This window comes from Papio anubis, chromosome 16 (assembly GCF_008728515.1).
Source record: "Papio anubis isolate 15944 chromosome 16, Panubis1.0, whole genome shotgun sequence".
Taxonomy (NCBI): domain Eukaryota; kingdom Metazoa; phylum Chordata; class Mammalia; order Primates; family Cercopithecidae; genus Papio; species Papio anubis.
This window is the reverse complement of record NC_044991.1, coordinates 78,193,653-78,213,809: the sequence shown is the minus strand read 5'-3', so window position 1 is coordinate 78,213,809 and position 20,157 is coordinate 78,193,653. Positions and strand designations below refer to the sequence as shown.

General features: G+C 52.1%; 1 protein-coding gene across 1 annotated transcript; it reads left to right on the top strand.

Moving 5' to 3' along the window:
* Window positions 1–202: 202 nt before the first annotated feature.
* KCNG1 (potassium voltage-gated channel modifier subfamily G member 1) lies at window positions 203–19,680 on the top strand. Its single transcript, XM_003904610.4, has 3 exons — window positions 203–469; window positions 12,967–13,766; window positions 18,542–19,680. The coding sequence occupies exons 2-3, from the start codon at window positions 12,993–12,995 to the stop codon at window positions 19,307–19,309; spliced, it is 1,542 nt and encodes a 513-aa protein (XP_003904659.1). The 5' UTR covers window positions 203–469; window positions 12,967–12,992; the 3' UTR covers window positions 19,310–19,680.
* Window positions 19,681–20,157: the final 477 nt, after the last annotated feature.

The window sequence follows — 20,157 nt, the reverse complement described above, 5'->3', positions numbered from 1 at the left end:
AGCGCAATCCAGCAGGCGCGCCAAGGACCCCGGATCCAAGGTGCGGGGTCCCGATTGGGTGCCTGGACGCCCCGTGACGGTGGCGCCGCTGCCACTGTCCCGAAGCCGGGCGAGACCCGGCGCCGCGCTCTCGGCTGCCCGCCCCTTCTCCCCGCCCCGCGCTCAGTCCCCTCCCTCCGTCCCGCCTCCTGCCCCGCTCCCTCCCTCGGCGGCTGCCGCGCCGCGCTCCCGGCGCACTCGGAGCCCGGCGGGGACCGGGAGGCAGAGACGGGGCGGCCGTGGCTCCGAGGGCGGGAGCTGAGCCGGGCCCCGGGACCGAAGTTTGGCGGCGGCTCCGGGAGGCAGAGCGGGCGTCCCTGGCGGCTTCCAGGCCCCTCTCGCGTCCTCGCCCCGGACCCGTGGGCAGCCGGGGGACGGAAGCCGCGGCCGGGCCAACTCCTAGGCGGGGACGCCGCGACGGGAACTTGAGGTGGGAACTTTGCGCGCTGCAGCCTCGCCGGGCGCCACCGAAGCGCGGGCCGGACCCCGAGCCTGCAAACTCGGGCTCGGGGGCGGCTGCACGTGGCCGTGGCCCTGAACTCCCTGCGGGGGCCTCGAAACCCGCCTGCGGGGAGGCCAGGGCGACAGAGGACCCGGGAGCCACCGCTGGTGGCGGCGTGGAGCGCGCTTGCTACGGCCAAGGTGCAGATCGGGCTTCGGTTCTTCCCAAGGGGTCCCCAGGATGCGAAGTCCGGGACGTTCGCCGCCGTGGTGACCCCGGCGGGGGAGCATCCCGGCTCTGGACCGAGATTTCTCCCCGGATCCCAGGAGGAGGGAGAGTTAGGGATTGGGGTGGGGGGGTGTCTGTCACTTGCTCATTCACTGTATCCTTAGGCACGGTATGGAACCCCCCTCCACCCCCACCATGGGCCTGATTCAGTCATTAACTATGAACATAACAAGCATTTATTGGGCGCCTACTGTGTGCTAGGCGCTGGGGATACTGAGAAAGTTCACTAGGCACCCCAGTAACTGGTAGGAAGGTGGTGGTCTCAGCCTTAGGGTTTCCATATGGGAGAGAGGTTCAGCCCGGAGGTATGGAAGGAAAAGGGTGAAGTTCATTCATTCATTCATAGATTGGACAAAGATAGGTTGAGCACCTATTATGAGCAGCTCATCATGCCAGGCGCTCAACAATCATTCATTCAGTTCACAAACATTTATGGAGGTGCTATTCTGGGGAGAAGTGAAGAGGGATGGGATGGGGGCAGGATAGAATGGGAGCACCCTTCAAGCAGCTTAGAGAGAAGTAAGGATTAAGACCCAGGCCCCCCCTTGGGAGGTCGCAGACTGCTGGGGCGGCCAACTGTAGCAGCCCATGTGTATAGGCAGAAGTCTTGGTTCATCTAATGCATTCATTCTCAAGGTGGGAGGCGTGGAAGCTGGAATTGGTTCTAGAATAGGAAGAAAAGATCTTTTCAAAGCTCCTTAGGGGCGGGTGATGGGGTAGGGTGGGGAGGAGTTGAGAAACACTGATCCAACATTACTGAGGAATGCAGGTGCCCACCAATGGGGTTTATGAGTTAAGTTGTGCATTCAGCAGGCATTTTCTTAAGCACTTGCTGTTATTAAGTCCTTAAAGGGTGTCAGGCACCAAAGTTACCCAGGTAAATGACAGACACATAGAAGAGGAAGACAGACACATACGCCCCCACCCCCTTGGCTGACTCCCTGAGATAAGTACAGGGGGAAGTGAGAGGAGGGAGCAGGAACTGGTCTGATTCATTGTGGGTTGGGGGAAGCTCCTGCCCTATGAATCTGAGCAGAGGTTTATTCATCAGTGTGTATTTGCTACCCCCATACCCATGATGGCAGAGTCCCTATGGAGAGCCTCACCAGCAGCACATCTCCAAGAAAAGTTTGGCACTGCTGACTGGGGCCATGCGGTGGGCACTGTGGCTAGGGCATGCTGTCCTTTGGGGGATTTTTCAGGCTCTGCCAGACCTGAGCTCTACTTGTGCCTCCTCCAGCTTTTGGAGCTCTGCAGTCACCTGCTAGGAGGGGAGGGAGGGAAGGTGTGTTTGAAAAACAGGCAAGCGTTGGCCCCTGGGGATCACCCTCCTCAGTCATTCTCGAAGCCAGCCCGTTCCAGTGGAAAGATGTCTGTCGTGGGACACTCCTAACCTGCAGGGAACTGCAAGCGCACTGGAAACGAGGGAATCTAGGTTCTTCTCCTGAGACCTGAGAGCCCAGGCTCACAGCCTATAGCCTGGGTTCTTAAGCCGTGGGAGTAAAACAATCAACAAAACCCCTAGTTTTGCCAAACTCTGGGTTGCCTTTTTGGCCTCCGGGAGGGAGATGTGACAGTGGAGGCAGAGGTTACTTGCTTCTCCTCATCCCCAAAGACTTTCTCGAAGCTTGTCCTGGAGCCTGGTTGGTGCAGATCTGAGCACCACTTTGAATTCTCTGCACCAGACGCACAGCTGGGCTCTGGCAAGAGGGAAGGGAGATGCCTCAGGAAACAGAAGAACAAAGAGATGTGTGCTGGATACAGGGCTAAGTGACTCAAACCAGCTCCAAGGAACTCACCTCCTGGAGCCTCAGTAGGTACCTTGGCTCAGCTGTCCTTTCTCCACCCTGCTTTCCAATGTTGATGAAGAGTCAACATTGCCTGTTGCTAGAGGTCTAGGAGTACAGGAATCTACTCTTGGTTGATGCATTAAGCCCAGAAATGGAGCCCTTGGGTGAAAAATGGCAGCTGGTAAAGCCCCTTTAAGTAGAATTAATAAAAAGGGAGAGGCGAAGAATCTAGCTGAAGCACTCCATCGCTGTGGACCATTTTTGTCATCCAGCAGACTGTATTTGATTAACAAAATCAGAAATGAAGTGACTTTGCTACAAATAGGATCTGAATTGTGCCTAAGACTGTCCCTTGCCCTGAGGTGAGTCTTCAGTCTCACACCCACACCTCCCCAGGAAGGTCCAATCATGCTCTCCCTCCAGAGGACTCCGGTAAGCAGGTGTCTCCCTTCCTGCCGTCCCGAGGTCCCCACTGCTCCCCCAAGCCTGCTTCTCTGCTTAATTTTGAGCTACAAGGAGGCAAAGAGTAAAGGATCTTCTGGCTCCAGTCCCCAAACACCCCCCCATGGAAGAAGGCAAATGTAAACGTGCATTTGGTGTTATTTTGCTTGCCTGAAGCACAGCAGGGAGGCTCCTCCGGAGGCAGCCTGTCTTTTTTATAGCGGGGAGGGACACTGGCACTTTTTCTCATTTGGGGGCAAGTGAGGGATGGAGGGAAGAGCCCAGCTCCCAGCGCATAATCTCCCCAGGAACTTGGGCCCCAGCTTTCAGGAGGCTGGGCCAAGGCCCAGGGAGGTGGGACTATGGCGAGAACAGACGGCAGGTGGCTAAGAAAGACAGATTCTCCACCAGGGCACAGCAGCTCTCAGAAATCTAACATGCCAGGACCCAGGCCAGGCTAATGGTTGGATCCATTTTGATTAACGTTTTAATTGGGGATTAATGCAGCCTGACCTGCCTCTGAGTCGGCCGGCCAGGAGCCCTAATCCTGACAGATGAAGCTATACTGGCAGTGAAACACTGCAGGGCCTGGGAAAGAGTGGCATGGAGAGAGATGGACGGGTCCCCGAGACACCCACTGGGAGTGAGGGAATGGCAAGGTTGAGAGGCATGGTACGAGAGAGAAGCCAAAGCCTACAGAGTGCAGGAGAGAAATGCTTTCCTTCTGGAAAGTTGCCTTGGAGGCTGTGTTAATTTCCTCCTTTCACATACTTGCACACATTTAGTGGCTTAAAACAATACAAATTTGTGATCATTATTATTTTATTTATTTATTTATTTATTTTGAAGACAGGGTCTTGCTCTATCACCCAACTGGAGTGTAGTGTCACTATCATGGCCCACCACAGCCTTGACCTCCTGGGCTCAAGTGTTCCTCCCGCCTCAGCCTCCTGAGTCACTGGGACTAGAGGTACACACCACCACGCTCAGCTAATTTTTTTTTTAATTGTAGAAACAAGGTCTCACTCTGTTGCCCAGGCTGGTCTTGAACTCTGGAACTCAAGCAGTTCTCTCACCTTGGCCTCCCAAAGTGCTAGGATTCCAGGCGAAAGCCACTGCGCCCAGCCTGAATTTATTGTCTCATAGTTTTTGGAGCTCAGAAGACCACATGAGACTCACTGGGTCAAAATCAAGGCGTCCGCAGGGCTTCTGGAGACGACTCCACCCTCTGCCTCCATCGTCAACATCTCCTTCCCAGAGGCCAAAATGGCAACCCTGAGTTTGGCAAAACTAGGGGTTTTGTCAATTTTTTAATAGTGATAAATACGTTTCCCCAGCCATAGACAATTACCTGCTTCTCCCCATCCTCAAAAACATTCCAAAATCTTGTCCATATGAAACACAGACTAGAAACCCAGTCCTTGATTCACTGCAAAGGGTGGAGACATCACCCCAGCTCCCCGAAAGGAACAAGTGGTTCAAGGAGGCAGTAAAAGGCAGGGGTCAAAGAGGTTTGGCCTGGAGTCCCACAGACCTAGTTTAATTCTGGCTTCATCGCTTCTTGCCAGACATAAGTTTTCACTTCTCAGAGCCTCAGTTTCTTCATTTATAAAGTGGGGGTATTAGTGATAATGCCTACCTTTTTAGGAAAGGATGGAGACTCATGCAATTAAGCCTCTAGAACAGCACCTGGCACTTAGTGAGTTTGCAGTGGAGGGAGGCTGTGGTTGCTGCTATTTATAACACTTTGTGCACTTAGCACTCTCTCTGCATTCCCCACTGCCACTTGGAAGAGGGACGGAGAGCATAAGACAGAAAGAACAGAGTCCAGAGAGGCCCGCAGTTTTTTGGAACCCCGGAGAGACCTGAAAGCAGTTGGGGTCAGCCCAGGACCATTTGTAGAACCATTTCATGCCCTGATGGAATGTAGCCATGGGGAGAGGAGGCCCGGTGACACTGCTCATCCCTGCAGCAAACCTCCATTCACCAGATCCCCATAATAGCCCTGTGAGGTCGGCAGTCTTATCCCCATTTTCTAGGGGAGGAGGCAGGCTCAGAGAGGCCAGCGGCTCAGTGGGTGTGATGGCCTGCTCAGGCCACAGGGTTATTAGCAGCAGCAGCAGCAGGGGCGGCTAGCCACCCTGGCTTGGACCTTCACTCCATCCCATTCCACCCTCCCAAACCCACCGCACAGGTCCTGCACCTGTACCCTCAGTCATGTGTTGACCTCAGGGTGGTCACATGACAACTGCCACTCAGAACGCCCTATGGTCTCAATGATCATTTATCTTTGGAAGTATGTTCTCAGCCCTCAGCCATAGCTTATAAGCATCACCTTTTTCCTTAAAGGAAGGATAGAAAAATTGCAAGGAGAGTGTCAGTGGATCTCTGGGCTCCTGAATGGAAATTTGATCAAGGCAGCCCCAGTGCAGAAGATTTTTCTCATGAACCAGAAGGGATTCCATTTCTCCAATGAAGCGGGACTCACAGAGCCTTCCAGAGCCTCTAGGAGATTGACACATTGGGCAGGGGAGTCCTGGCCAAAGCCCAGAGCGGCTCCTGTGCCTCCAGCCCCTGGGAGAGCTCCAGGCATTCCCAGTCCCCTCCCTCACACAGAATCAATCTCCAGTAGAGCCTGTGAAAATTCCTGGGCCTCCCCTTCAGGCATTCCCACTGGGAAGGGAGGGTCCCAGGAATCTGTATCTCCACCAAGCACCCCGAGCAATTCAGAAGGTTCTGTTGTGCTTGTGCTCTTCATTTTTCTTTTTAAACCTGGGTTAAAACCAGGAGTTGTACAAACCACACCGCTTCCCAGCACGCCTCCTCATTGGCCTGTGCCAGGCTGTCTCATCTTACTCATTTTTCTTCTATTTTCCAATCTCTGTGCTTCTTCCCCTTCCTTTGCCCTTCCAGGCACCCTCCATGTGGTTGATATAGATCCTCACATGTGCTTGAGACCTTGTAAAATATGTAATGTGTGTGTGTTCATTTACATAAATAGCACAGTGCTAGAAACTTCTGTTTCTTTTTCCACTCGGCACACTGTTTTTAAGACCTAAATGTGTTGCTAAACTTCCACCCAGTCCATTGCTTCTGATTCCTGGGCAATCTGCAGGATTCCAAAATCTGCCTCTATGAAGACCTGCCTGTCCACTCCTCTGAGGATGGATGCTAGGGGACTTCCTGGTACCTTAAACAACACAGAACACACATTCTTGTACCTTGTTTGTTACTGTCTTCCATCTGGTTCCCCAGAAGCAAACCCTGAGTGAAGGATTTGAGTGCAAGTAATTTATTACTGACAATGTCTGCCACAACCCTCTGTGGTCCCAGGTCTGGGAAATATACCCACAAGTGGGATTCTGGGTCACAGGGCAGCAGCATCCTCATTCCCTCATTACCACCCAGTGGCTTTCCCAGAGTGCTGGCCAGCCCACACACCCTCCAGCAATGGGATCTGGGGGTCAGATGATGCTGGATCCAAATCCCAGTGAGTCAGGTCAGAAAAGAAGATTCTCTTGGGAAGCAGGGAGTGGGGCAGCCGACTCTTCTTGTAGCTCGTGAGAATTCCGAGGCGACTACTGAGGGTTCACTGAGTATCAGGCATGGAGCCAAGCGTATCACCTATGCCATCTGCTTTTGTCCTCACCATAACTCAAGGAGGCAGGAGCTGTTTATAGCCTCATTATACAGATAAAGAAACTGAGTCTCAGGGGTAGGGCATGACTTGCCGAAAGTCACAGAGCAACTGGCCTTGAACCCAGGTCTCCTGATTTTAAAGCCTGTGCGCCCTTCTGCTTCCTCAGCTTGGGGTGGTTGGCACATTGTCCCCTGAGCTGGAGCAGAACCAGAACCAGCTTTTTTTCAACATCCTTTTTTTTTTTTTTTTTCTCAAGACAGAGTCTTGCTCTGTCGCCCAGGCTGGAGCGCAGTGGCACCATCTCCGCTCACTGCAACCTCCACCTCCCAGGTTCAAGCGATTCTCCTGCCTCAGTCTGCCCAGTAGCTGGGATTACAGGCGCCCACCACCACACCCAGCTTAATTTTGTATTTTTAGTAGAGATGGGGTTTCACCACGTTGGCCAGGCTGGTCTCAAACTCCTGGCCTCAAGTGATCCACCCACCTCGGCCTCCCAAAGTGCTGGGATTACAGGCGTGAGCCACCATGCCCGGCCTCAGCATCCCATTTCCTATTGCAAATTACCACAAACTGAGTGGCTTAAGACAGCCCAATTGTATTATGTTACAGGTCTGAAAGTCAGAGGTTGGAAATGGGTCTGCCTGGGCTAATATTGAGTGTTGGCAAGGCTGTGCTCCTTTCTGCAGGCTCCAGGGAGCTCATTTCCTTGCCTCCTCCAGCCTTTGGAGGCCACCTGCATTCCTTGACTCATGGCCCCTTCCTCCATCTTCAAAGCCAGCAGTGGCCAGTGGAGTCATTCTCATGCCACAGCCCTCTGCCGCTCTGCCTCCTGCTTGCTTCTTCTTCCACAAATAAGGACCCTGTTGATTACACTGGGCCCGCCCAGATCATCCAAGATAATTTCCCATCTCAGGTCAGCTGATTAGCAGCCTTAATTCCATTTGTAACCTTCATTCCTCCTTGCGATGCAATCTAACATAGTCACAGGTTCCAGAGATTAGGATTAGGACATGGGCATCAAGGGGATTGTGGGGACATTTTTCTGCCTACCATATGCCCTGCACTGACCACTCTGGCCTGATGTGATGCACCTTCAGTGGTTACCGGACACCGGACACAGGGCACAGGTGAGGCCCCTGCCTCTGGCTTCACCATAGCTCTGCTACCCGGTGGCCCCCCTGCCCTTGCCAGTCTAGCCAGGTCAAAGCTGCCAGGTGACACCCTCCCCCCCGGCAAACACACACCCATCAGCTCAGCATTGATGGTCTGGCACCATCCTTGGGAGACACCCATCTCCACCCTCCCTCCTGGATTTTGCCGGCATCCTCTTCGGTCCATCGTCCCACAGCCGGGAACGGCTTCCTCTGACTCAGCTCACCATAGCGCCACCTATCGGTAGCCTCGGTAAATGGTACCCTTGGAATCCTGATTCTCTTTCCCGCTCCCCCAGGCCCCATTCCTCAGCCAGTCCTGAAGGCTCTTCCTCCAAAGTTCATCCCAAATCCCTCCCGTTCTCCAGGACTTTCACCGCTGTAAACCTTAGTCATTTCCACAATGACTTCCATAGCCTCCAGCCTGGGTTCCCCAGCCCACTCGCTGTCCACTGACCTGGCAGGTGCACATGGACTCCTTGTCCCTTGCAGAATAAGCCCCAGCTCCTTACTGTCAGTCCCTGGGCCCGGCTGCACCTAGCCCCTGCCCCCCTCCGCTTCTCCCAGCTTCCCCTCGCTCTGTGCTCGGCCTTCTCTGGTCTTTGATCATCCAAGCCCACCCCCAAGTCAGGGAGAAAATTCTTGCCACTCCCTCTGCCAGCTCCTCACAGAGCTGGATCCATCCATGCGGCTCAGCCCCATGTCCCCTCCTCCCAGAAGCCCTTCCTCACCCCTCCAGCCAGTGTTGCCCCACATCCCACAGTAGTCATTCTCCATCTTTCCCCTTGCTCTGTCAACAACAGGGCAGTCACTGCAGCCTGAAATGACTTGTGTGCTCATTTGGAAGCAGCCTCTCCCACCAGAAGGTCACCTCCGTGAGGACAAGGGCTGGGTCTGTCTTGTTCTCTGCCGTGTCTCTGGCTCTAACACAGAGTCTGAGTCTGACACGTGGTGAGTGTTCAGTAACTATTGAATAAATGAGCAAATGAATGAATGAATGAATGACACCTGCCTCCGGACTTCACCTCACCTCCCCCATCGCAGCCTCTGCCTCAAACAGCTTCCTCTCCCCAAGCATCCATAGACCCTCGGAGGCAAAATCACTAAAACCCACCATGCTGTAGAACTAACAGAACTAACACCATGGAGAAATAAAAATTTTCTTGTGAGGATGTCAGGCTGGGTGAAAAGCAGCATTATTTTTCAGAAGCCCAGGCTTTGGGGCCTCTTTGATTTATGAACTTTAGTGTAGGGTCTAGAGGTGCTGAGCCATCCATCTCACAGCAGATCGGGTATCTGCAAGACCAAAGGCCATGGAAAAATATGCCTGTTCTTCCTTTAGCAAGTTCCGGCCTCGGCATCTCCCCAGGGAACTCTGGCTTTGAGAACAAGGTCGTTACTGTGTTTATTACTGTATGGAGTAGCATCAGCCTCTCCATACTCACCATGCTGCTGAGACAGGATCACCTTCCACACAGGAAACTCACATGGGGGCAGGGCGTGAAGGAAATAAATCGCTAATTGGGGGAGTTTTCTGCTGGAGGGAAAGCAGGGAGGGTTGAAAGAAGAAATTCCTGAAAAGAAGAGGTGATTAAAGCCATGGAGATTCACAAGAGCCCTCCAGGGCTTGTGTGAGGCACTTTCCCTTTACCTCCATCACCATTCTTGCCAAACAGAATGTCACTTTTTCTCTCGTCTGTGGTAGCAAAGATGAAACAGCAGAGCTGAAAAGAGAGATCACCAAGGAAAGTGCCTGAAAGGGATTATTCCCACGCCTCCAAGGGATCCTGGCAGGCTGTGCCTGAGGAGATGGGTTCCAATTTTAGGTGAAGTTAAAAACACTCTCACCGTCTAAAATCAAATCATTTTTCTTTTAAACACAGGTGTACCCTAGTTTTCCAAACCCTGATCTATGCAATTGTGGCCTTCCCCAAAGATCAGTGAGTAGCAGAGGGATGATGTGCTTTTGTAAAGCAATTCCTCTTAGGAAGGAGGCCCTTTTAAGCGTGAGACACCCTGCCTCTCCTTCCAGCACCTATTAAAACACTTTCTCATTCATTTGTACATGTGTTTGTGTATGTGTGTGTGCATGAGCGGGTGTATTCCTGAACATGTCCACACCACCGACCCATATTTAAGTATTAGAAATGGGTTTCCATGTGGAATTGATAGACTTTTACCAACTTGATTCCATCGGGGATTTGTCTAGGGAGAGGGCTAGTGATTTTTTTTTTTTTTTTTTTTTTTTTTTTTTTTTGAGACAGAGTCTTGCTGTGTCACCAGGCTGGAGTGCAGTGGCACAATCTCAGCTCACCGCAACCTCCGCCTCCCAGGTTCAAGGGATTCTCCTGCCTCAGCCTCCCGAGTAGCTGGGATTACAGGCACGTGCCACAACACCTGGCTAATTTTTGTATTTTTAGTAGAGAGGGGGTTTCACCATGTTGGCCAGGATGGTCTCGATCTTATGACCTCGTGATCCACCCACCTCGGCCTCCCAAAGTGCTGGGATTATAGGCCTGAGCCACCGCACCCGGCCGAGGGCTGGTGATTTTTAAAAGCAGAGTGTTTGACTCCTACTAAGTTTTCTGTGCATCAGCTTAATTCCAGAGAGCTCTGTAGCTGTAATCTATGGGTCTCAAACTCAAATGCCTATAGGGCTGGGAAGGAAACACATGTGAGTGGAATAGAGTGGGCATTAGGAAGACAATAGTGTAGGGGGTGGGGACTGTGGTGGACTGGAGTATGTGCTGCCTAAAGGGGTAGCCATTTCTCAGTTGGCGTTTAGGCCAAGTGTTGCCAGATATCCTGATTTTTTAAGAGAAGCCAAGGATATGGATTTTTACATGAAATTTCTCAACTTTCAAAAACTTCTCCAAGCCAAGCAAAATATCTGTGAACCAAATTCAGCCCATGAACTGGTAATGAATAAGCAATCTTGTTCCAGTAGCGCAAACCGTTAGCTTTGAGGGTAGGGAAGGAAGGAGTCCATGTGAGTTAATATTTTGACCTCAGTTCCCCAGAAGTCGCCTTATCATGTTGGTCTCATCAACAGGAGATGTACTCATTTAGCAAGCACTTCTTTGAGCCCTTACAGTGCTGAGCACAGGGATTCAGATATGACTGAAGCACGTTTCTTCCCCCAGGGAGCAGGCTCCCTAATGAAGGAGCCAGGCTTGCACACAGACAATTCTAGAACCGGGTGGTAAGTGCCGTGAAGACAGATGCACCAGTTGTAAGGGGAGGGGTGCTCAATTTAGCTGGAAGAGCCAAGGAAGGCTTCCTGGATGAACGTGACTGTCCAGCTCACCCCTGCATCCATCCTCAAGGTGATGTTTGCGTCACCTGAGCAAACATGGCATTGCTTTCATAGCTGTGCATTTCTTTGTCCGTTGCTTCTGATTTATGGCAAGTGATACCTGTTTTCCATTAATGGAAACAATATAAGTTATCCCTTTAAGATAAATAATAATAGGCCAGGCGTGGTAGCTCACACCTATAATCCCAGCACTTTGGGAGGCCAAAGTGGGCAGATCACCTGAGGTCAGGAGTTCAAGACCAGCCTGGCCAACATGGCAAAACCATTTCTACTAAAAATACAGAAATTAACCGGGTGTGGTGGCACACCTGTAGTCCCAGCTATTCAGGAGGCTGAGGCACGAGAATTGCTTGAACCCAAGGCACAGAGGTTGCAGTGAGCCAAGATGGTGTCACTGCACTCCAGCCTAGGCAATAGAGTGAGACTCTGTCTCAAAAATAATAGTAATAATAGACAATAATTACTGAGTACCTACTATGTGCCAGGCACTGCATTAAATGCTCCTAAGTACATAAGTCACTTAGGCCTCCCAGTAATCTTATCAAATAGGTCACGTGGCTGTACCCATTTTACAGACAAGGAAATTGAGACACACCAAGGTTGAGTCATTTGCCTAGGCTGTGTGACTCCAAAGTCTATGTTCATAACCACTAACCAGGCTTCTCCACCTCAGCATTAAGGACATTTGGGACCTAATAAATGTCTGTTGTGGGGACTGTCCTGTGCATTGTAGGACATGCAACAGCATTCCCTGGCCTCTACCTACTAAATGTCAATAGCATCCCCAGTCATGACCAGCAAAAATGCCTCCAGGCATTGCTACATGTCTTTTGAGAGACAAAATCAGCCCTATGAGAACTGTAAGTCTACACTAAATTGTTTTTCCAAGCCAAATAAATACCAAAAAAAAAGGTGAATTTAAAATAAAATGTTAAGTAAATAACAGTACATGTGTCACCTGAAAATCCACTAGGATGTCCGCTGCCTGGGATCAGAGACCCCCTTCACATTCTGCACACGGCTGCATCCCCAGTGCATAGATGGATATGGGAGAATCGTGAAGGCTGGGAGATGCTGAACAATATTGTTGCTATTTCACTATTAGGTGAATGTCTTTGTCAGCTCAGACTGATGTAACCAAATATTAATACCACAGACTGGGTGGCTTCAGCAACACTTATTTCTCCCAGTTCTGTCGGCTGCAAGTCCAAGAGCAGGGTGCCAGCAGCACTCTCCTCCAGGCTTCACACTTAGATGCCTCTCTGAGTGTTCACATGGCAGAGAGAAAGCCCTGGTGTCCCTTCCTTTTTTTTTTTTTTTTTTTTTTTTGAGATGGAGTCTTGCTCTGTCACCCAGGCTGGAGTGCAGTGGCACAATCTCAGCTCACTGCAACCTTCACCTCCCAGATTCAAGTGATCCTCATGCCTCAGCCTCCCTAGTAACTAGGATTACAGGTGCATGCCACCATGCCTAGCTAGATTTTCTATTTTTAGTAGAGACAGGGTTTCACCATGTTGGCCAGGCTGGTCTCAAACTCTCCTGACCTCTGGTGATCCACCCGCCTCAGCCTCCCAAAGTGCTGGGATTACAAGCATGAGCCACTGCGCCCAGCCTGTCTTCCTCTTCTTATAAGAACACGAATCCCATCGTGGGGACGTTGCTGTCATAACCACATCTGAACCAAATGACATCTCAAAGCCCCCACCTCCTAATACCATGCCAGGCAGGGCTAAGGGCTGCAGCCTATGGATGTGGTGGACAAAGATTCCATCCCTAACTGAATATCTGCGGCGTCTGCATTCTCAGCAAGGTGAAGCTAAGAGTGGTCACTAAGGGTCTTTCCTCCCTTCTCCCCACAGGCCCGAGAGGGATGTGAAGGCTCAAAATGACCCTCTTACCGGGAGACAATTCTGACTACGACTACAGCGCGCTGAGCTGCACCTCGGACGCCTCCTTCCACCCGGCCTTCCTCCCGCAGCGCCAGGCCATCAAGGGCGCGTTCTACCGCCGGGCGCAGCGGCTGCGGCCGCAAGATGAGCCCCCCCAAGGCTGCCAGCCCGAGGACCGCCGCCGTCGGATCATCATCAACGTGGGCGGCATCAAGTACTCACTGCCCTGGACCACGCTGGACGAGTTCCCGCTGACGCGCCTGGGCCAGCTCAAGGCCTGCACCAACTTCGACGACATCCTCAACGTGTGCGATGACTACGACGTCACCTGCAACGAGTTCTTCTTCGACCGCAACCCGGGGGCCTTCGGCACCATCCTGACCTTCCTGCGCGCGGGCAAGCTGCGGCTGCTGCGCGAGATGTGCGCGCTGTCCTTCCAGGAGGAGCTGCTGTACTGGGGCATCGCGGAGGACCACCTGGACGGCTGCTGCAAGCGCCGCTACCTGCAGAAGATCGAGGAGTTCGCGGAGATGGTGGAGCGGGAGGAAGAGGACGATGTGCTGGACAGCGAGGGCCGCGACAGCGAGGGCCCGGCCGAGGGCGAGGGCCGCCTGGGGCGCTGCATGCGGCGACTGCGCGACATGGTGGAGAGGCCGCACTCGGGGCTGCCCGGCAAGGTGTTCGCCTGCCTGTCGGTGCTCTTCGTGACCGTCACCGCCGTCAACCTCTCCGTCAGCACCTTGCCCAGCCTGAGGGAGGAGGAGGAGCAGGTAAGAGCCCACGCCCCGCGGGGAGATGCGCCACCATGAGGGAAGGGACGCTGAGCATTGTCACCTCTTCCAGGAAGCCTCCCCTGATTGCACACTGGCTGAATAGTATCCCTGGTCCCTCCTGACATCAGGAACGTTTGTGTGCATGGTCTGCCTCCCTGTTAATATGTGAGCGCGTGGGGGTCCATTCCTGTGCCTGTCCTGGCCTCCACTGTGCCTGCCACTGCACTCTCCCTTGCCAGTATCTAGAACAGTGTCCAGCACAAACAGGCACTCAACCACTATCTGTTGAACGAACAAATGAGTGGATAAATGGATGGCATGATTTTTGACGTGCCTGGCCCTGAGCGAAGCATATTACATAGATCATCAAATTTATCTCAACTACTTGGCTCTTTCTCAACCTTCCTAATCCTTTGCATCATAGTAGCCCAGACACATTTTCTGGGTCCTGAAGATAATTTTTACTGATGGGTACATGTGTGTCTACAAATGGTGAGCATTTCTTTTTGTTACATAAGAGAATGAATGGAAAGTTTGTTTACTCTAGCGCCTGACACGGGGTGTGTGCTACGGTTTAAGGGCTCCCACTCATCTGGGAGTTCACGGGAACCGGGAGCTGGGCTGCATGTGCCACCTACGTCTTATCTCCCCAGGGAATGATAAGAGCCCTGGGAAGCTCCCTGGAGCAACCTTGGGGGGGAAGTGTTTTCACACCCACTCGGTATTTGAGGACACTGCCCAACCCCCGGTCTAAGTCCAGTCTGTGTTTGTAAGCATGGAAATATGGCTCCCACGTGGCAGCTTGGGGACCTAATATAGCCCCACCAGACTATGTGATTTGGGAAACATGGTTTCCCAAAAATTTGACTTGGTTGCCAACATTAAAAGTGACGGTTTTTCACATAAAAATTCAAAATCTCAGCTTCTTTTAAAAATCATAAGATCAGGCCAGGTATGGTGGCTCATGCCTATAATCCGAACACTTTGGGAGCTGGAGGCAGAAGGATCGCTTGAGCCCAGGAGTTCAAAATCATGCTGGGCAATGTAGTGAGACCCTGTCTCTACAAAACAAACAAACAAAACCAAAAAAAAATTTTTTAAATTAGCCAGGTGTGGTGGCTTGTACCTGTAGTCCCAGCTACTTGGGAGGCTGAGGCAGGAGGATTGCTTGAGCCTTGGAGGTGAGGCTGCAGTGAACCGTGATCACACCACTGCACTCCAGCCTGGGCAACAGAGTAAGACCCCATCTCTAAAAAATAAAATTAAAAAAAAAATTCTAAGGTTAGGTCCCTCCCCTCCCCTACCACTGCCAACATACACACCAACCTGCAGTCCTACACGGCAGCTCCTGGGGACAGCCAAGTCCACAGGGGCCCAGTTCAGTCTCCTTGTGTATGAGACCATGGGCCTTTGAATTGGTGACTCCTTCCCTATATATGGGGATTCTGTAAGCTTCAAGAAAGACCGAGAGGTCTCAGAGGTACAAATTGTATAGGCAGTGGAGAAACAGGTATGGTGGTGCGAAATGAATGTAAATATCATGCCAGCCAGTATTTTTTGAGCACTGACTGTATACCCTGCATGTGCTAAGTGCTTTACATGCACTCTCGAATTTAACATTAGAAGTACTCACCATATCAGGATTTTTCCACTTATGTATGTGGAGGAAGTAGCAATAGCTGTTGCATTAATAATCCACAGAGGGCTGCTGGTATTTTTTGTATACCTTGAATTTTTTTTTTTTTTTAAGAGACAGGGTCTTGCTTTGCTGCCCAGGCTGGCCTCAAACTCCTGGCTTCAAGTGATCCTCCCACCTCTGCCTCCCAAAGTGCTAAGATGACACTGTACTGGAGTACAGTGGTGCAATCTTGGCTCACTGCAACCTCCACCTCCCAGATTGAAGCGATTCTCATGTCTCATGTACATGCGCTCTCGAATTTCACATTAGAAGTACTCACCGTGTCAGGATTTTTCCACTTATGTATGTGGAGGAAGGGAGCCCCCATGCCTGGCTTATAAGCTGAATTTTTAAATGGGTATTAAGAAAATAGCGTTCAACTAGTAAAGTTAACTTTTTAAACTTTTTTTAATTAGATAAACAATTTTAGGCCACGTGTGGTGGCTCACACCTGTAATCCCAGCACTTTGGGAGGCTGAGGCAGGTGGATCACTTCAGGTCAGGAGTTCAAGACCAGCCTGGCCAACATGGCAAAACCCCATCTCTACTAAAAATACAAAAATTAGCTGGGCGTGTTGGCACTCGCTTGTAATCCTAGCTACTTGGGAGGCTGAGACATGAGAATCGCTTCAATCTGGGAGGTGGAGGTTGCAATGAGCCAAGATCTCTCCACTGTACTCCAGTCTGGGCAACAGAGTGAGACTCTGTCTGGGGAAAAAAAAAAAATTAGAGATGGTGTGTTGCTATGTTGCCCAGGTTGGACTCGAACTCTTGGACTCAAGCATTCCTCCTGCCTCAGTCTCCTGAATAGCTGGGACTACAGGCAACTGCCATCACACCCAGCTGGTAAAATTAACTTTTAATAAGCATGAGGGGTAGTGATGATGAGGTCAGGGCTAGAGCCAGATAGCCTGAATTCAAATCCTGCTTTCTCCTCTCTAGGTGGGTAGTAGCCGTGGGCAAGTTACTTAACCTCTTTGAGCCTCTGATTTCTCACCTGTCCAGGGGGGGTATGAACAGGCCCACCTCACAGTGTTGCAAGGATTCAGTGAGTTCACATGAAGTGATTAGAAGTGATTGGGGCCGGGTGCAGTGACTCACAACTGTAATCCCAGCACTTTGGGAGGCTGAGGCAGGCAGATCACTTGAGGTCGGGAGTTGGAGACCAGCCTGACCAACATGGAGAAACCCAGTCTCTACTAAAAATACAAAATTAGCCAGACATGGTGGCACATGCCTATAATCCCAGGTACTCGGGAGGCTGAGGCAGGATAATCGCTTGAACCTGGGAAGCAGAGGTTGTGGTGAGCCAAGATTGCACCACTATACTCCAGCCTGGGCAACAAGAGCAAAAAAAAAAAAAGAAGTGATTGGGCTGAGTGAGTCCACACCACATGAAGGGATTAGAAGTGGTGCATAGCGAGTGTGTAGAAAGTCCTCTCTTAAGGATTACGGTCAAGAAGAAAAAGAAAGAAAAGGGAAAATGCTCACCATTTGAGACCTCTCTGGAAATTGCTGTACCTAGTATAAGTTTCTTCTCAGCTCCAACATCTTTGATCGTGATTTTATCAGGAAAATACTAATAAAGCCACTGTTTTGTTCGACTTCTGATACTTGCTTTTTGAAAAAATAATAATACCTTGACTTTTTAAGGATTCAGTGAAAATGCTGTTCTTCAACTTCATTTTGGGGCCCAGAGTGGGATTCACTTCTTCACTTGCTCCTTGTGCACACATTTGAGTGCCTACTGTATGCAGGCACTACAGGGGAGACAGGGTGACCAGGACAAGTCTTCCAACCTCAAGGAGCTTCAAGTCTATTGGGGTTGGGATGGATTAGTGGCGCCACCCCCCATCACCATAAGCATGAGACACAAGCCAAGGAGGCTCTGTGTGGCAGGCCCACTGACAATGCTGGAGCTACTTAGTGGGGCACACTCCAGGAAGGCTTCCCAGAGGAAGGGGCTTCCCATCCCAGAGGTCTAAGACCTTAAAGCCCCACCAGGTATTAGCTCATATCTCCAGCCTCTAACATATTCCTAGGGACAGAATTGTTCAGGTGGGACGTGTCGAACTCAGCCGTAACCCAGAGCCTCCAAGATGCCCCAGGCTGGAACCACGCTGGCCTCTCCTCTCTGCCAAAGGCCCCTTCAAGGATGAGGCCCAAATCCACTCAAGGACTGTTTACCACCCAGTTATATTGCAGACCAGAGAGGCAAGCTGGCAGCCTGCATGCCAAACCCAGTAAAAATATGTTTTCGTGGACCATAGAGTATTTCTTTGCATTGAATTATCACCAGGACTTAAATCAACATTTTATCTATTTAACCAACATTATCACCAACATTTATCACCAGGAGAGTTCATGTAAAACTGCACATTTCCAGCCTCTTTTGAAAGCTTCGGTGAGGCAGCCTTAGCCTAAATTTGCCCGGGGCAGTGATGGGGGCACTGAACATGACTATCCCTCAGAGTCCATTGGGAGCCATGGAGGGTGCTAAGCAGAGGAGGAACAGGATCCCTCAGGCTATGTGTGGAAAATGGGCTGCAGGGATGAGGGAGCCCATTGGAGAGGTGACTGCAACTGTCCAGGCAAGAAAGAACAGTTGCCCGACCAGGTGGGAGCAGTGGGCCGTGGGTCTGATTCTCGCACTGTTTTAAAAGAAGAGACTTCCTGGGAATTATACACAAGGTGGTAAGGATGAGGCCAGGTCTTTTGTCCTGAGCAATTGGAAAGATGGGATTGCCGAAAGCTAGGGAGGGAAACCACCAGTGGGCAGAGAAAACCAGGATCCCATAGCAAGTTCGAGATGCCCCTCAGACAGCCAGGTGGGAGCGTCAGGGAGGCAGCCGGTTGGGGGTCGAGTTTAGGGCCGAGGTGGGGGCTGGAGAGAGAGATGAGGAGCAGCCAGAGTAGAGATGGTGCTTTGTGCTGCAGGCCTCAGTGGGCACAACTAGGGAGAGGACCTGGGGCCACTCAACCTGGAGAGGTCACCTTCCGCCTGGGAAACCCAGCAGAGCACAGGGCAGAGCTTCCGCGCTCCTTCCCTGGTGGACCCGCTGACCCCTCCGGCGTCCCTTCCCCTCTCTCCCAGGGCCACTGTTCCCAGATGTGCCACAACGTCTTCATCGTGGAGTCGGTGTGCGTGGGCTGGTTCTCCCTAGAGTTCCTCCTGCGGCTCATTCAGGCGCCCAGCAAATTCGCCTTCCTGCGGAGCCCGCTGACGCTGATCGACCTGGTGGCCATCCTGCCCTACTACATCACGCTGCTGGTGGACGGCGCCGCTGCGGGCCGCCGCAAGCCCGGCGCGGGCAACAGCTACCTGGACAAGGTGGGGCTGGTGCTGCGCGTGCTGCGGGCGCTGCGCATCCTGTACGTGATGCGCCTGGCGCGCCACTCCCTGGGGCTGCAGACCCTGGGGCTCACGGCCCGCCGATGCACCCGCGAGTTCGGGCTCCTGCTGCTCTTCCTCTGCGTGGCCATCGCCCTCTTCGCGCCCCTGCTCTACGTCATCGAGAACGAGATGGCCGACAGCCCCGAGTTCACCAGCATCCCTGCCTGCTACTGGTGGGCCGTCATCACCATGACGACGGTGGGCTATGGCGACATGGTCCCCAGGAGCACCCCGGGCCAGGTGGTGGCCCTGAGCAGCATCCTGAGCGGCATCCTGCTCATGGCCTTCCCAGTCACCTCCATCTTCCACACCTTCTCCCGCTCCTACCTGGAGCTCAAGCAGGAGCAGGAGAGGGTGATGTTCCGGAGGGCGCAGTTCCTCATCAAAACCAAGTCGCAGCTGAGCGTGTCCCAGGACAGTGACATCTTGTTCGGAAGTGCCTCCTCGGACACCAGAGACAATAACTGAGCGCAGAGGACACGCCTGCCCTGCCTGCCATCTGTGGCCCGAAGCCATTGCCATCCACTGCAGACGCCTGGACAGGGACAGGCCGCTTCCGAGTGCAGTCCTGGCGCAGCACCGACTCCCACGCACCCGGGGAAGGACACCCTCACTCCCACACCCCCGGAAGGACACCCGCACATCAGCAGAGGGGCCCTGCCCCTCCGCCTGCAGCCATGAAAGGAAGCCGGGTCATCAGCCCAGCCCCGCCCGCCCCAGCCCCTATGTCTGTTTCCCTCAGTAAGGAGATGGCTTATTCTTTTCACCATGCAAATAACATGCCCAGCAAAAACTTGCTTTATGGGTCTGCCTGGAGAAAAATACAAACAGCAACAACATGTCTGTCTCTAATGTGGATCATGTCCAGGGAAAGGAAACTGATGAAAAAGAGAGAATGCCTTCCATGGGGCTCTCTTAAAAGGGGGAGCTGGGTTTCCCAGCAAAGCCAGCCTGTGGGGACTGGAAGTAAAGGGCCCTGTGTGCTTGGGTCGTTCAGGCCCGGTGGGGCCCTACTGGGCCTGCAAAAGAGAGAGAACAGACACTTTTAGGAAAATGACTTGTGAATACCGTACTCCCTCTCTCGTTTCTCTTTGACTCCCCCCACCTCCGGCGCCTTTCTTTCTCCTTTTTCCCTTTTATCCTTTTTTCCTTCTCTTCCGTCCTCTATTCACCTCTTTCACCCCTTAGGGCCAGTTTCTCAAACTTTCACACAAAGGCGTCCCTGACAGTTGAGAAGTCATCAGGGGGCCTGTCAGCATTGTTGACTATGAGGTGAAATCACTTCATTTTATCTTTTAAAAATCGTGTAGGGTTTT

What these genes read in the sequence shown, in the direction of transcription:
- KCNG1 (XM_003904610.4), top strand. Translation starts at nt 12,993, where the DNA reads ATGACCCTCTTACCGGGAGACAATTCTGACTACGACTACAGCGCGCTG. An exon ending in TGAGGGAGGAGGAGGAGCAG is followed by an intron (nt 13,767 to 18,541) that starts GTAAGAGCCCAC and finishes CCTCTCTCCCAG; the next exon opens with GGCCACTGTTCCCAGATGTG.